Source organism: Pelmatolapia mariae, linkage group LG16_19, assembly GCF_036321145.2.
Source record: "Pelmatolapia mariae isolate MD_Pm_ZW linkage group LG16_19, Pm_UMD_F_2, whole genome shotgun sequence".
NCBI classification, from domain to species: domain Eukaryota; kingdom Metazoa; phylum Chordata; class Actinopteri; order Cichliformes; family Cichlidae; genus Pelmatolapia; species Pelmatolapia mariae.
Window position 1 is genome coordinate 66,414,458 of NC_086241.1, and position 16,994 is coordinate 66,431,451.

Consider the following 16,994-nt stretch of genomic DNA (forward strand, 5'->3'; position numbering starts at 1 on the left):
CAGGGCTCAAAATTAACTGGACATAGTTTTAAAGAGAAACACGTTTGAACTCACTGACTTACTGAAATCTAGAACTCGTATGCATCACCAAATGCTGCGTTTCCTGCCTTGAGCCCCTCTGCATTTACATTCATGAAGGCATTTCCTGAATGTAGACTTTGACAATGATGTGCTTTCCTCTTCGAGGGTGTTCTTGACTTGATTTGATGCTGTGCAGTTGTTGTGCAACTCTGTTTTCATGCACTTGTCTTCCGTGGTGTTTCCAGCCTTTTGGTGTTGCTGAGCTATTCGGTGCATTTACTATTTTTTCAAAAATATCTGATTACAACTACTAAAAACGAGGGCTTGGAATCAACTCAGCTTTTCTCTACTTTGTCATGAAACAATGAAGGAACATGCCTGGTCTGACCATGAACCTACTCATCTGTCACCTGTCCAATTAACTTTTAACCTCTGTGAATAAAAATGGTTGTAATTTTTAAACAGTGCAATACTTTTATTAAACCTCTTGAATTAAAGCTGAAAGTTTGGATTTTTGATTTAAACTCCACTGTGGTGGTGTGCAGATGCAAGATTTGCATCGCTGGCCGAACACTCATTGACCTAACTGTATGACTTCATGCTTTGCTATGCAAAGTGTGCCATGGGGTCAACTTTGCATGAACAAAGAGCCAAACAGTTGATCCAGCGACTAGCCTTTTTGCATATTAAAGCAGAAATGCACATGGAAGTGAAGTAAATGCAAAATAAATTGCATTTACAGAGAAAAGATATGGAAAATTGACTGCAATGTAATGTAAATCCAAAGTAAAAAAAACGTATTGGTGCATTTAACAGCTTACACATTTGAATTATGTCTCAGCTTGGCACTTTTGTTCCTCCATATAATAAACTACATGAGAAAAATCCCACTTCCCACACATCTGAGTCTTTATTTTGCTGTAAAGGGAACAGAGAAGATCTATTCTAGTCACCCCACCTCTGCCCCAGGCTAATCCTCCTGTCCACCCCTCCTCACACTGATACCTTTAACTGTGAGACTCTTTAACCATGACTAAGTTGCCTTTAATAAACTGAACCAGGTGCCTTTGGCTGGTGATTTCACCGCTGTGCAGGGAATCGACGAGGACATCACTCTGTGTGAGTGAGAGAGATCACAGGGAAAGCCAAACAGATCTCCAGTATTTCACGTGACCTCTCTGGAGGGTGTAAAAGCCAAGAGCAGAAGAAAGAGACGAAATTTTCTGTGGTGATGAAGAGCGACCATGCGTACCTTCTTTGGCAGCCTGCCAGAATTCAAACGCCACTTTGAACGCCTGAGCCACCGTTAGAGTTACCGCCTGGGCCTGTTGGGATGGAGACAGAGACAGGAATGAGGGATGAATAATACACGATACGCATCTCATGCATTACAGGAAGGAAGGGAAGGTATGGCTGACACAAACAGGAAACGGCCATCGACATAAGAAGGATTTTCTTCACAGATACTCAGAGAGAGGGAAGAGAAACTCGCGGACAACACGACGAGTTGTTTATGCAACTGGGAGGATACGTGGCCTTTTGACCACAATGAAATTAGTGAAGGGAAGGAAGAGGAGGGAGCGGCTCTTTCGGCAAAACTCCAGGGATGGTGAGAAAGCCGAGAGAGGGATGACAACCTGCTCGCCTTTCATGCTCCCGCTCCTTTCTTTTCCCGACTTAATATTTACACATTTGCATAAATACAAGTAAAGTGTCAGCGCGGCCACTCTCAGGTCTCTGAATAAACTGTTCTTCATGTGTGGCCAGGTGCAGAAGCTGCATGTTTTACCTGAATACAAAATTTTATTAAGGCTCTGAAGCTGCAGTGTGTGTCCTTAGCTCACACTGCATTTATTCATAGAAAACGTTAGTAGATTTCTTTGCATTATGAGAAATCTGCCTCTTTAATGCCAGTTCCTTCACTCAGGGATTACATTACATTACATTACATTACATTTATTACATTATTACATTTATAACCCTATCCATGTCATTTCCTGTATCCCAGCTGGGTAAGCTTTAGTCTGATCAGCAGTGGTACTGGTTGTTACATTTTATCATTTTAAAACAGTGCTTGTTTTTTAACAGACCAAAAAACTGATTTGCCAAAATGTTCAATTTACCTTTAAAATAAAGGAAAAGACAGGAAGTGTTTAATATAGAAAGTAAGTGCATGTAAGTCACCTACACTTGTGTAAACTGGAGGCTGATTCTGTTATTTTTTGTGTGTGCCAGGGAAAAGAAAGAAACCTTCATTATAAAAACTAATTGCTATGACAGATTAACCTTTTATTAAACCTTCTCTTATGTCATTACTTGTCGAGCAGATTAGCACAACGACCCCGTTGAATAAGGTTTTCGCCTTTTTTAAAGTGATGGGGAGCTTTGTCCTTCCTTTATCCACCCCAAAATTTGTTTTAATTATAGTGTGGACATCAAGTTATGGATCAGGCGTTTTTCCTGGGCGAGCGATCCAAACCACACAGTAACACATTGATGACTAACCTGTGGATCATCTCCAATCCTGTCTTTTCTGAGGTTTGGTTTATTTTTTGCATCTCAATACCTGAGCAAACAGACACCGATCATTTTATTGGAGCTGAATCTGGACTGTTTGGGGGCTCAAAGAAGAACAGGACTCAGACGTCCTGTCGCCCAGCGACAGTCGACAAGCTTGACGTCAGCTACCACGTCGGCTCTTCACACAGCAGGAGGTGTTTGAAAAATATCAACTTACTCACCATTTTCCTCTTAGCGCAGAGGAAGGCGTGACACTCGAGGGTCTCGTTGTGCTGACTCTGGACGATGTAAGCAAACACTTTGTCGTGCATTTTGTCCGCAGTGCAATATGATATTCTGAAACAAACACACACATTCAGAAAGCCTTTAATTTAAGACTCATCTGGGATTAAATGAAACTTTATCTGCTCTAAGCCCTTAAGCTATTCCAGAAATCTGACTTAAAACTGCACACGTGATCAAACACAGCACACACACACACACACACACACACTCCAGCTGTGTGCAGGTACACAGCTGGACAAAGTCATAAATTTGAAAGGGAACGTGTGCAGTGGACATCTGGGCTGTTTGGTTTCTGTTACTACACACACCCACAGTGTCAACCCATAAATCATAGTGGGGACATTCCATATAAAAACCAGTTTAATCTGGAAAACAATCAGCTGCTTTATGGTACAATAACTCCAGTATGTTTAATGATGCCACGCAAAATTTACCATGAATATTTTCCCATCTTGTAAGCCCTCAAAGTACATCAGTGTTGAAATTTATGCTGCTTAATTTCAGCACTTTTGAGCCATCATAACTTCATAAATACAGGAGATATCTACATGGGTTTTTATAGGGCTGAATCGGATGAATTTAACTCCCACTGCAAGCATCACAATCTAAAGTCCAAACCTCAACTTTGTTCAAACAGGTGTCATTTAACCCTGCTGGTACCCTGTATGTTTGATGGGATTTCTGATCATTCACCAGAGAAAATGTTCAAGTATCATATCACCATGTGATTGAAGGAGCAGCCATCAATCTTAATACCTCTCTATTTTTTTTTTTACCCGGGGCACTTTTGGAGCCATGATTCCTTCTGTGTTCAAATAATTTTCTAATTTTCTTTTGACAAAGAGCCGTCATGCTAATAATTTCTCTAACATAATTTGGACCTAACATATCACCCCTGAGCTAAAACTGAAGGTTCAAGAATCCTAAAACTCTGAGCTCACAGATGAGCCTCAATCACAGAAGTACAAGCCAGGAGCTCAAGAAACTGCAGCTGCATGTTCCCCTCCAAAAATTATTAAGAACGTAAAAGGGACACAAAATCTTATAGCAAAAATAAATAAATCAGAAATGCTGGAAAAACTAGAGCAGATTTGGAAGCACAAAATTTCACCCTGCCTTAATGTAACTGGAGGAGCTTTAATTTCACTGTATGCTGGTAAAATTTTGCATGGCTTTGTGAAATATGCTAAAGTTACTGTAATAAATTACAAGAATTCGCTGTGGCCTGGACTCTGTGCAGACCATGGGGAAAACGTGCACACGCAGAAGGTCATCTTAATGTGCGAATCCTCTGCGTCGTCTGTGTCGCTCTGGCTCGTCAGTCTCAGGTGCAGAGTATGCTTTCAAATTAAGCCATAATAGCTTTGCTCCACTATTTGATCATGATGCCATCACTCTAACGCCAAAGACTCGAGCGCGACGGCCATTCGGGGAGGGGATACCCAAGATGATGGAAGAAGGATATAATGAATTTCTGCCATCTGTCCTTCCTTTCTCCTTCGCACATCATCTTCAATGTGCGATAGTCACACAGTCTGCTAACCAATGACTGAAACATATAAAACTTTGGAGGGGTGAAGAATCACAGCTGTGATCTGAGGAACACAACCGAGATTTACGGGCAAATGTTTAGGCGGGAGGGCGTCGGGGAAAATTGGGTGTCAGGCAAATCTGTTTTTTTTATTGGCCGTTCATCTTCTTAGCAGATGTCTGGCGAGCAGATACAGCCAGCTGCTTTACGTCTGAGCTCTATGCTGAGGTCACAGCTGGACTCGCCCGGTACAGCTTTTTAATTACTATAAACTATTTATTTCTTCAAATAAGCAAGTTCATAATTAACACAGCGTTTTCCTGGAGATCTACAGCAAAAGTAGAGGGTTGGTGCTGAACAATGACGCCAACACGGATGTGTCAGCTTCCTCTGATATCCACATTTCAACAAGTAAGATCGCTTACAGCCTGCAACCAAACTTCTTTATGGCCTCTTCATAACATCTCAAATAGGGCTGAACTCATCCACCTGGATACTGGAGTTACAGCTGAAGCTGGGACATGCCTGTGACTTGTCTTAGGTCCTTTTTAAAACAAAACAGTAGCAACCACTCCATGGACCTGGTGGTGGAGGGATTTGGGTGCCCGAGAGATCCCAGGAGCTATAGCAAATCAGTCATGAGTGAAGAGCAGCACCAAGCTTGACTCACGAGCATGCTATAGAGACGACACTAGTAGGTCCAGAAACCTGGCCTGCACCAGAGACACCTCAACCTCCAGGCTCAGTGAAAACGAGCCACATGAGCTCATATTCCTGTAGCACACCACCTGTGGGCGGAGCTGCAGATGTGCAGTGCTTTGTGGCAGTTGAAGGCGGACGCCTTGGAGATCGAATCCCGGCTACTTAAACTAGCTTTAATGGAGTAAGGAGGTTCGTTTTGTGGACATAAAGGTTTATGGTGCATTTTTGGGCCTGATTTCACTTTTCAGACCTGGAAGCTCTGTCTTATATGGAGTCTATTAGTTAAATAGCGAGGGAAAGATATGAAACAAAAGAAGTTAGCTGTTCTAGCTCCACCCTGTTATTTGGCTCACCTATCACCAGCTTTAACAACAACCACATAGCCCATGGGAATAGGAGTGTCTACTCCTGCATCTCCCCAAATCCCACAGTGTATAAATTGCTGAAAATCGGCTCAGAAATCACAACTTTCAGGTTTTCTTCAGTATCCAGTTAATCCAGTGATAACAGGACATGCTGTCAGCTCTTCCTGCATCATTTTAATTTGAACAAATATGGAGCTCGGGGCTAAAACTGTAGATCCCTGCATAATTTTCTCAAACACATTTCGCTCACTTCCTCCAGAACGTCCTTGGTTAAAAAAAAAAAAACAAAACACTGCTCACAAAAAAATGATGCAAATAAAAGAAATTCTTATGGAAAGATTTCCATATTTTAAAGAGCAAATGAAGAATTGATCTTAATGTGTTTGGATACACTTAAAGCTTCCAGCAACACAATTAATCAGCTGAGTTTTATCTCCACCCAACCCTGTGACATCTGTCATTCTGCCTCACCCTCCCTTTGCACAACAGTGAAAATGTTAGCCAAGTTTAGTCCAAAAAAAAAAGAAAAAAAAAGAAAAAGAAAAACAGCCTGGAGATGGAGAGATGAGATTTTTAATATAGATAAATGGTGCATGCTGGAAAATTAGCTCCATCTTGCACAGCTAGGCGACAGTTGTTCAGTGATAAGCGATGCAAAATTGAACAGGTGGGGAGACTTTCCTCTCAAATAAAGGCAGAAACACGACTTGTCCATCATATGGCTCCATGATACCTTGAGAAAACGGTCAATAATTTAAATGTTGTCCTCAATCTGCCAGCTTTGAAAAGAAATTAGTGTACACAGCCCACATTCATGCTGGGAAAAACGCTGGAAAGTCCCATCTCTCCTTGATTTGTCAACTCATATAAGTGGAATTTGAGAAAAGTGAATCCAGCTCGGGGCCAGCAGAGGCGAGGCAACTTTTATATGCAAGCTCTGGCAGGCAAGTGAGATCTTAAGACAAGTGTGTGTAAGACACATCTGAGGTAAAAGCTCAGACACACAGCTCCCGAGAGCACTGAGACTGATTAGACACAGCGCTGATAGACTCCTACCCTCCCTGCCTCTCCCACCGCCTTGGGAGCGCCACACCTCCTAACACTCACATCTATCCAGTGATAAATGACAGCAAGAGGCGGATAACAACTTTTGCTTTATTGTGAATGATAAAGAGAAGCTTAGGGTGAAACTATTTCACAAATCCAGACAACCTGGTCAGGTCAGCGGCACACAATGTTTGCCTGAGGAGGTGAAAGAGGCAGACTGACCTGTATATGGAGACGTTTTCTATCAGCTGGTTTGAGGCACTGTCACGCAGGATGATTCCACGAGGGGAGACCGTTAACGAGACTTTCTGGAGCTTTTTTCCACTGGCTTTGGCCTGGAGAAAGGAACATGTAGAGAGAGGAAAGGGTGGAAAGAGAAAGGGTGGAGGCCACAAAAACAAAAAGAGGGAGAGAGAGTTAGCTAACAGAAGGAAAAAGAGGCTAAAACCTCAGGTGCTAATCTTCATTCAGCATGGTTAAAAATAAAAACTACATAAAACATTAAAGTGGCATGTTAGACCCACTCTATCTGGAGTGGGCTGGAACAACCAACCTATTAAATGATAACTTCTATCTCTCGTAGCAGTTTTATTCACATAAAGAATATTTTAGCTAAAAAGAAAAAAAGGTGTTTTATATCCTCAAGTTTAAAATTACTCTAAGGTTGAGATGTAGAAATCCTTTAAACCTTCCCTCCGTTTCACTTTAGTGTAGTAATGTCAAGATCATTTTAACCTGGGCCTAACTGGGCCTAACTGGACATGGAGTTCATTTCCAGCTCCACATTTTCATTCCTGGTTTTATCAAAGTAGCTTTGCATGATGCACAGCTCAAAACAATCCTTCTTTATCATTTACCAAGGGTTGATGCGGGGTCTTTTGGAAACAAGCTATTTTAGCTCCTCCACCTTTAAACATACTTGATTCTAATTGGCTGCCCATTGCACACACAAGGTTTGAATGGCAGGTGGGCGGAGCTTCTGTGTCCATCTCAGGGACATCATCAAGTTTAGAAAAAGCACCTGAAACTGTGCGCTTAGAAGAGTCTAAAGCCTGAACTTGTGGCTCTCAGGATTACTTGTACAAAGGCCCATCATGTAATACTTCAGCAATGTTTAATATGAGCACCTCTCGTGGTGAGAGCGCCTATGTGAGAGCAAATAATTCAGGGTATCATATACAATCTATGTGGCGTCTATCGTTAGACAAAAGCACTGTCAAACAAACCTGTGCGATAAATTTACTTTATCAAGTCTATTGCTTAAAATCACGTTCCCATTCAGGAGTAAGCATCCTCTGCAGGGGGGCATTAAGGGCAGGCAGCAGATTAGACCCAATCAGAGCCTCTGACTTCATTCACCGTGTCCCACTATTCTGCCACCGCTAACTTCATTATCCACTGAGCTGCCAGATCCAATAACATTAAGCTCTCCACCATGATAAAGCTGACTGAGTCACACAGTGTCCACATACTAATTGCATCCTCCTCTAAATGTCAACCTGGGCCTTAGGGAAGCAGCCAACCAGTCACTTTTCACCGAGGTGTCGGCGAGGTCAGGTCATAACGGAGCATGCTTCTGAATGACTAAAATATTTAAGCGGCAGAGGTGATGATGAAGAAAACGTCACGTATGCTCGAGAGAAACTCATTTTCTTGGAACCGTTTTCTGAACATTAAAAAGAGATTTTAAACTACTCATGTGTGTGTGTGTGTGTGTGTATAGGTGTGTGTGTAGGTGTGTGTAGGTGTGTGTGTAGGTGTGTGTGTGTGTGTGTAGGTGTGTGTGTGTGTGTGTGTCTCACCGTTGCCACTATCCTCTTGACAGCTGCTGCTGAGAGCTCCTCTCCTTTGGGCTGCTCGACCATCGTGACCCCCAGATACTTGAGCTGGAACGTCATGCCCTCCAGTAGGGTCTCTCTCGTGTCCGTCCAGTTCTCCGGCAGCTCTGCAACATGAGACACACACCAGTGACACTTCTGCTCACCACCATTACTAGCTGTTTGCACGGCAGGCTGGAAATCCCCCCGTCAGACATGTCAGCACAGCTTGCAGGCTGGCAGAACGTGTCCTTATCATGGGTCTGTACACCCTCCTTTCACAATGGTAAGATTATGCTCTTGTATGGAGTATATTACACTTGCTACAGTAAGGACCGTGAGCTCAACTTAGGTGAGTAACAGGAAAAGCAAGGCCTTCAACCTGACCCTCACGGATCAACTGATTTGTTTACTAATAAACAAAATCTTAATACTAAGAATAGTTTTTGATTTAAGGGCCCTCAAGGGCAATTTACTCAGCAGCAAAACTGCACAATTTCATGTCTATGTTGCAGAGGAACAGAAACAAGCACTGGTGCTCTCCATGTTAGAGCTGTTTCCTGATTTAAAAAAACACTTTGGGCAAACTTTCAGTGGCGTTACCACCGTGTGGTATAGGTGGCTAGTCATAATAAAAGAAAAGGTTTCCTGTTCACCAACATTCAGATAGCAGACTCATGTTCTACTTATGAGTTCTTCTGTGCTTTTTAATATCGTCACATTTTAACACTAATATAACGTAGCTGTGTGATCTTGTAAGACCAGCAGAAGAGGTTTGCAACTGTTGCTTCACTGCCTCAGATTGCAACAGTTTTCTTTTTGCATAAGACGGGATGTCCTCATCTGTGGCTTCACATTCAAATTGCATGAAATTAACAGTAGATTAAACGCACAAAATATTCTGCTAATTCTGAGGGAGGATGTGGGAACCCACAAGGATGAATGCATAACTTTATATCATAAAATTATACATCCATTTTTTGCATCTCTTTATACTTCATCAGTAATCAAAGAAGAAGCAGCTGTAGTTTCTTTTTAAATCATGCAATAAACATTTTTCCATTCATAAAGAAAAGGTGGTTTTGGTCTCACTGATACTAGTTTCAGTTTTTTCTTTTAGTTTTATCTGATTCAGTGTGTGTCAGGGACAAAACCTGAGCAGTTCAGATTAGACATGACAACAAAAACAGCTGTTGAAGGCAGCTGACTCGGAGTCATGCAAACGTCCCCAAGCCTCGAGAAACATGTGCATCCATGCCTCCATAAGCTGTCTGTGATGGCACATGTGACCAACATGAGGAGGACTAAAGCTAAAGACAAGCTTGGTTAACTGAACTGTTTTTCATACTTTGATTTGGTGAACTATAATGACCTCTAGTTAAAAAAAAAAAATCTATGTGCTTCATAAGGTGCCCTTCATAAAGGCTTTACCCAGACGTCACTGCTGTCACCCCAACTAAATGGAGTATTTCCATCAGTAAAAATGACTCCATCAGCAAATCTCCTGTTGTTTGGTACACGAGAGAAAAGGGAAACTTCAGACAATGAAACAATGGTGATAAAGTACCTTTCAAAGGAAGAGAGCTTTATCGTGAAGCTGGAAGTGTGTAGAGGACATGTGGAGCTGTAGTTACTGACAGCCAAAGACTTTAGTTTGTGTTTAATTTGCATGAATCACACATTAGCAAAGCATGACGCCAGTTTTTTTTTTTTAAATTACTCTTCAGTGCATCTGTTCTCTGCTTTCGCACTTCAAATCCGTTTCAATATCAGTAAATACACACAATTATACACACAATTAAGCACAGCCTCAGTTTCACAGTTATCCCGTTCTTTCCCATCGTCAACATTTATTCTGGTAAAAACACTGATTACAAAAAACACCGACATTTAAGGGGAAAAACAACATGAGCAGTGTTGTGTAGATCATATATCTCTTGCAGATTCAAGAGGAAAAGCTAGTCGCTCTTTCCTGTTTGCCACATTTCATTTATAATCCTGCCAACTCCTGCCGGTGAAGCTATTCATAAAAGACGGCTCAGGGCGAATTTGTTTTCGTCTTATTGTGCCATTATGAATAAAGCTTCTGCATCTGGTCAAGTAGTGCCAAATCCCCGACACCTATGTTCAATTTATGCCAGCACATCGCATTAGATACCCAACAAAGCAGAGCAAAACTGAGTAAATTAGAAACCAGCTGCATAAACAGCAGGAAAAAAGTTTCTTAGTGGAAGTTCACACAAGTAAACAACTGCTGTCACTGTTCAGCCATTTGCTCCAACAATAAACAAGCCGAGCTCTCCTTGAAGCTCGTAAAAGGTTTAGGGCTTGCCTCTGTGTGGTGTGATTGAGTGAGGGGCAGAGGGAATCCATTTCCCCCTTCAAAAGGTCCATCAGAAAACATTACCAATGACAGCACTAACCCAGGGTCTTCGACGTGATCGGCTGTCAGTGCCACAGTGTTTCTGTCCAAGATGTGCAAACAGGTGTAAGCGGGAAGAGTTTAGGCCTTTCTAAGGGCTTCAAATGTAACGTTTGTTAACCTAACGTTTCTCCTACTGGTATTGGTCTTCTCTAAAGGAATTTCACCCAGACTGTGAAAATAAAAATATACAATTCAGCCATTTTTAAGTTGTGCTTACTCACAGAAGTTTAATTAAATGAAGAAAAGGGATTGGTGGTGTTAAATACAGTAACACAGACTGCTTGTCTACATGCAGACTAATCGTTACGTGCACTGTCACGCTCGAAAGTCCCAAATGAGCAGCAAACATCTTATTAGACATGCAGCATTTAAAAGATTCTGGGCCACACCAATGCTGAAAATACCAGTATGGCCTATAACACTGTTATAAACAATAACAAGTTTTAAACTTCACATCATACTTGCTTTAAACACTTCCATTCCATAAAACGGACACACCAAAAGCCGATAGGATGATGGTCGCCAAGAAGGCCGATAGCACTGTACAAAATATTGTGATTCCAATCATTTGGAACACTCATTTAAATGTAATATAATGCTCTTATTTATTTTTATGTGAGGGGTTTCTTTGACCCCATTGATCAAAAAAAAAAAAAAAAAAAAAAAAAAAATTCACACCAATCCATTAACACTGATACTGGTGTTTAAAGCAAGCTGCAGTCTAGTCCTGAGCAGTAGCTTATGCAACCTAAAGGTCCCTGCATCAGTGCTGATATAGGAAGTGAAGAAGTCAAAACAGGAAACAAAGTGATTGCAAAGGATTATTCAAAGTTTCTACAGAAGGTCATTTCCAAATTTCCCTCTGAGCTCCGGCGCCGATTTATCTTTGAAATGCCAGTAAAGACCAACCCACGCATGCACGACACCAATGACATTAGTTTTGGCACGCGGCTCCCTTGGCAAGGGTGTCAGTGGCGAGCGTAAACTGCCAGTTAGGTCGAGACCAGCTGATGGGGCTTTGATCATAAAGCCCATTTCACAAGGGCAACCGCCCGTCCCTGCGTGCCTGAGCCTCCACCACAGGCTGTGGGTGCAGATGGCGACAAAGAAAAGCCCAGGCTGCGGGGGACTTGGCAGCCACTGCGAGACACCGAGGGACGAAGCCAGCCGTGGACGGATACCATTAACTATGAAAACGCTGTGAGTTCTTCCCTTGTTGACCAGTGGCTCACTTTTACACCATGTTGGCTCGAGCCGAACTAAACAGAGAGTGAGACTGGGCTTTTTAACCGAAAACACGTAGCTGTACAGGACAGGGGTTCAACTGATTTTATTAAAAAATAAAAAATAAAAAAATGGTATTGATTTTGTTTTCATTATATCATGGATGAAAAATCGTAACTGATATAAAAATGTAGTTAATGGCACAACACGAAACAATTTTATGCCTTTTCTGAGGAACATTTTAACTAGTTCCCATTTCGTAAATGTAAATAAGTACTTAATTTAAAAACTGCTGAACAAATATAAAAGGAGATCACTGATGTCCAAAAAACTATTTCAGTTTTCCAAAGCTTTTTGAACACAGTTACTGTAAACAGCAATTTAAGACACCATATAATTTAGGGAACATAAACCATTTGGAAACAGCTGCTAGCCTATAATATTCCTTTGTTCTCCAGCCAAACCAACCCAGTGTGAGTGGTTATGGAGAATGGTTTTTAATGGTCTAAAAGCAGCTCCAACCAAACCAACACTTAAGTAATGGGCGAGTCTGACAGTGAACGCCCCACTCCAAGGTCGAGCTCTTTGAGCTCCTGAGTGTGGGGGGCAGATGAAGCTCTCCTGCTGAGCTGATCCTGCAGTTACATTAGTGCCTGGATAAGAAAAACACTCACTATAATAGAATCTGTGGTGGAGAATCACTAGCTGCTATTCATCATTGAAACCAAGTTACAAGCAGTCTGTGGAGGCCATAAATGTCCATTAGGAGGGGCAGGCGCTCGAGATGTTTGCACACAAACGCAGCATCCAGCAGAGCATCTGTTCTCTCATGTTAATACAGTTTAATGGTTAATACAGACGCTGTAATCTCATCTCATATCTGCTGTGCTTGTTTTTCAGTTCGTTTTTCTTTTACTACCCACAGTAAGCTTTTTTATACTGCATTATTTTACTGTATAAAGCCACTTTGCTGTGCTATAGTCTGCTTTTATATGACTAAAATGAATCATCGTTTAATATTTTATTTAAATTTTACTTTTCATTGTGTTTTATTTAAGTTTTAAATTATTCCGCTCCATACTGTTTTATATTTAACTTTTCCCCCCCTCGCCTTTCCCTACTTCTCCTCGTCTTTTTCACTCCTTGCTTTGGCCCACCTTTCACTTCCTTACATTCCCTCTCCATTCCTTTGCTTTCTTTGCCTCACCTTACCTCTCCTTATCATCCTTCTCTTTTTCTTACCTCATCTCACCTTTTCTGTAATGGATAGAAACACAGGCTTAACCTGCACGGTCATAACATCTCTAACCTTGAATGCCTGCTAGTGTTTGTAGAAGAGACAGCGAAGCTTCAGCTGAGAGACTTTCAGTGTTTACACAAAAGCCATGCCGCTGACAGGTCTGCTCCAATGAATTTCAACAAACTGTCAGACGTGCTCAGTAAATGCTCCGAGTGATTCAAGGATGAGGAGAGACGCCAATCACAGAACACGCACAGGCTCTGAAAGGCGAGCCGCTGAGCCACGCGTGACCAGCAGTTCACCCTGACTGCAGGGACTCAGGAATCCCTTATCGAGGGAGGATCTGGGAAGGCGATCGTAAGACAAGACTGCACAGATAACAAGCTGAGACTTCAAGTTCATCAGATGAGACAAATGAGAAGCAACGAAACAACAGCTTTCTTCAAAAGCTGGCATGATAGCGGTTCAAATGAGCAACTCTGGAACTGGAGCTATTTTTAGCCTGGTGCATACACCCAGAGTACTACTTTATATGCAATAATAATCCATTTTCATATTGGTCACATTTGCATTAGCACAACTAACACCCCCACCAGCAGCAGCCTCTGTGCAGCTGCGGTGCTGATTAGAGCAAACTTCAAAGGCTTCTCGGCTGGTCAGTGAGAGCTGCTCACGGGTGACACTGCCTGTAAATAAGCCTGAGAGAGCAGGTGATGGAGAGCTGCTGTTAGCTGAGAGGAGGGGGGCAGGACAGGTAGAGCCTGTGCTTATCAGCGAGCACGAGGGTCTAATTAAGCAATCTTCTTCAAAGGATGGAGCGGATAAATAAAGCAGGGTGCTACATTTTGGTCCCTTTCTGGGTCAGATGGTCATGTGCTGCAAACACAGCTGGTTCTGTACAAAGGATATAAGTATAATTAGCTGCCAGTGTGTTTTCTTTATATGTAGCTCTCAGTCACAGAGGTCTAGAGACCAGCCAGTGATGGGGGAATACAAACTCTTCAATAGTAACCTGTGGCTGCAAGGTAAAAATGTGTATTGCCCAGCAAAATGGCGAGTTGATGCTGGAGGTTACTGGGAGTCACTAGGTAAAACTGGTCACAAGGACGTATACTGCACTGCTCTAAAAACCTCCTCGCAATGGCTTTGGTTGCAAGCAGGTTGCAGACAAGTTCGTAGCTTTCCTGGAAACTATGACTGACTCCAGCAAACACACATCAACTACTCACTGAACTGAACTGAAAAGTGTGATGCATACTGAAAGCAGAGACCGTTTGCCTTCAAAGTAAAAGTTGCACCAGTAAGACACGACTTTTACTGTCACGGAGAACAGTCTCCATTTTCAGTATGCGTCTTTCGTGCAATCTGCCTGCAACCAAAGCAATAACGAAGCAGACTTTTAGAGCTTCTTTTCGACACATTTCACCCAGCAACCACTCACCAACAAGTCTGGGAATGCACTTTTTTCCCCAGTGGCCTGTGGTTGTCTAGGCATGTGTGACTGAGATGTGGTCATACATTATGTTAAATGTTTTGTCTGGGGGGGGGGGGATGCATCACATCAGAGTTTTATCATACATTTACATCATCTGCAGAGTTCACATTATAAGGAACAAAGACTGGGAAACTGAAATCTCAGCACAGGAATGGAAATCAGATTGTGCTGTGACTTCTAGTTACACTTTAACTCATTCATTAATTTCAATATCACTCCTCCGAAGTTAAATCATTACAATAGAAATACACCAGACATATGCACCAAATGCATACCAAGGAACTCTTTGATTGATTGTCATAAAAAACACACAGCTCATTTTTCCCGGTTTTCCTGCTGCACTGAACAAAGTTATCCTTGGAAATAAAACAGGTTGACAGAGTCGCCCACACAGTTCATGTTGAATCCACACATTTCTTTACATGTTTAAATTTTGATATGACAAAGGTTAAAGCAACAGTATCACAGACTCGTAATAACCCCTGATAAAGGAGCCTCTGACAGTCAGTCACTGAGGCGTATACAGCCCATAATCACACAGTTCACTCCGCCAATCAAATCCTGCTGCCATCCCCTGCGTCTCCTCCTGCCTCGGACAAGTTTCAACACTCCCAGCTGCAGAAGAAGAGGCGAACCAGGAAAAATGTACTGCTGCTTCATCGCTCAACTGCTGATGTGAGAAACCTCTAAAAAAAACAACAGTTCACAGTAAACTGAGAAGAACGTAATGTGTGTGATGTCTGGATCAAATGTTCCTGTAACCGACTGTGATAACAGGTCGTTAAAGTGATGAGATTTCTGCACAAAGAGCCTCTCTGACGCATTTCGCAATGTATGACTATGTCAGATTGTGTTCAGCTCACACTTCAAGCTCCTGAAATCTGTGGTTATTTCACTGAATTTCAGTTTTATAGCCAGTCTGCATATCAAAAACTGGAGCACAGAAAGAATTATTCATGACTGAGTCTTTGTCACGTCTTACAACCTTTTCCATCACCTCTGTTATTTTACTTTCTCTAATATCTAAAAGCTGAATAATCTTCTATTTATCCATCCATCCACCTTCTGCTGCTTATTCCCAGTCCGGATTGCAGCACTGGCAGTCTAAGCAGAGACGCCCACACATCTCTTTCCCAGAACGCACCATCCAGCTCTTCTGGTGAAACCCTGAGGCTTTCCCATCTCACCAGTGTGGACATGCCCAAAACACCTCACCTACAAGGCACTCAGGAGGCACCTGATGAGGAGAAGAATTGGCCCTACTCAGCCCCTCCTTAATGGTTTCACAGGAAGGTCATCTTTGCTGCTTGTCTCTGTAATGCTTATTCTTTTGGTCATTTCCCACAGCTCATGGCCATGAGGGGAAGGAAATCAGATCAACCAGTAACATTAATAGCATCACATTTACACTCAGCTCTCTCTTCAAAATAATTAGAGACGTTACACTAATCCTTCTGCCAGTTCCTGCTCCAGTCTCCTCTACCCGGGAACAAGAATCTCATTCCCATACTTTTCCAGCCTATTCCAGATAATCCTTGTCCAAATTCATTCATAAACATACAGCTTTTTCCCTCCATGTTTTACTCCAAGCAAACCAAAATGTGTCACTATTAACCATGAGAGGACGTCCAGTCCTCTTACTGTCTGGGGACAGCAGCAGCAAAAGTAAAAACAGGAAGAAGCCGCGAGCCCCCACTTACTTTTACACCTATTTGCTACATGTTGTGTACTGTGCACATATACTGTACTCATATCAGAGTAGACATATCCCAGAAAGCAATAGATACGTGGCTAGAGCAAGGTGATTAGCTTAAACTTGCAGAGTACACCTGGTAGTTGGGTCAGATGAAGGTTAAATCATGTGCAATCACTTGGCATCAAGGGGTTGGTCTGAGTCTGGTTGATCTGGTCCACACCTGAGTGCAATTACTGTGTTCAACATCAACATACACACACTACCAGATACATCTATGGTATCAATCTCAAACTTCTACATCGCCTTGTTCTCGAGTTATCACATTCACAAACTTGGGTGTCCACACTCCCCGCCCAACAATCATTATCCTATCAGGTTAAATTAGAACTCATAATGTATTTATACACTATGTCTCCGCCTAAATTCTAAGATTAGGTCTGAAGGGTTAACCAAACATGCTATTAGTGAGATGTGGCAGTAAGGCCCAGCTGCAGCTGTCCATCTCCTCTAGTGGTAAAAGGCAGAAAACATAAAGTAGCAGCCAAGACCATCAACGTTAAGATTCAATCATTACCCAGAAGTTTTCATGAAGTTTTAATGAAGCTAAAACTACAGAGGGAGATGGG

General features: G+C 42.2%; 1 protein-coding gene across 4 annotated transcripts in view; it reads right to left on the reverse strand.

The window, feature by feature from the left end:
• ldlrap1b (low density lipoprotein receptor adaptor protein 1b) overlaps window positions 1–16,994 on the reverse strand; it is a 45,244-nt gene that overhangs the window by 15,052 nt on the left and 13,198 nt on the right. For all 4 annotated transcript variants that reach the window (XM_063498791.1, XM_063498790.1, XM_063498793.1 and 1 more), the window contains exons 2-5: window positions 8,274–8,416; window positions 6,694–6,806; window positions 2,763–2,877; window positions 1,274–1,346 (exon numbers count right to left, since the gene is read on the reverse strand). In XM_063498791.1, coding sequence (XP_063354861.1) covers window positions 1,274–1,346; window positions 2,763–2,877; window positions 6,694–6,806; window positions 8,274–8,416 — 444 coding nt within the window. The remainder of the gene's footprint in view (window positions 1–1,273; window positions 1,347–2,762; window positions 2,878–6,693; window positions 6,807–8,273; window positions 8,417–16,994) is intronic.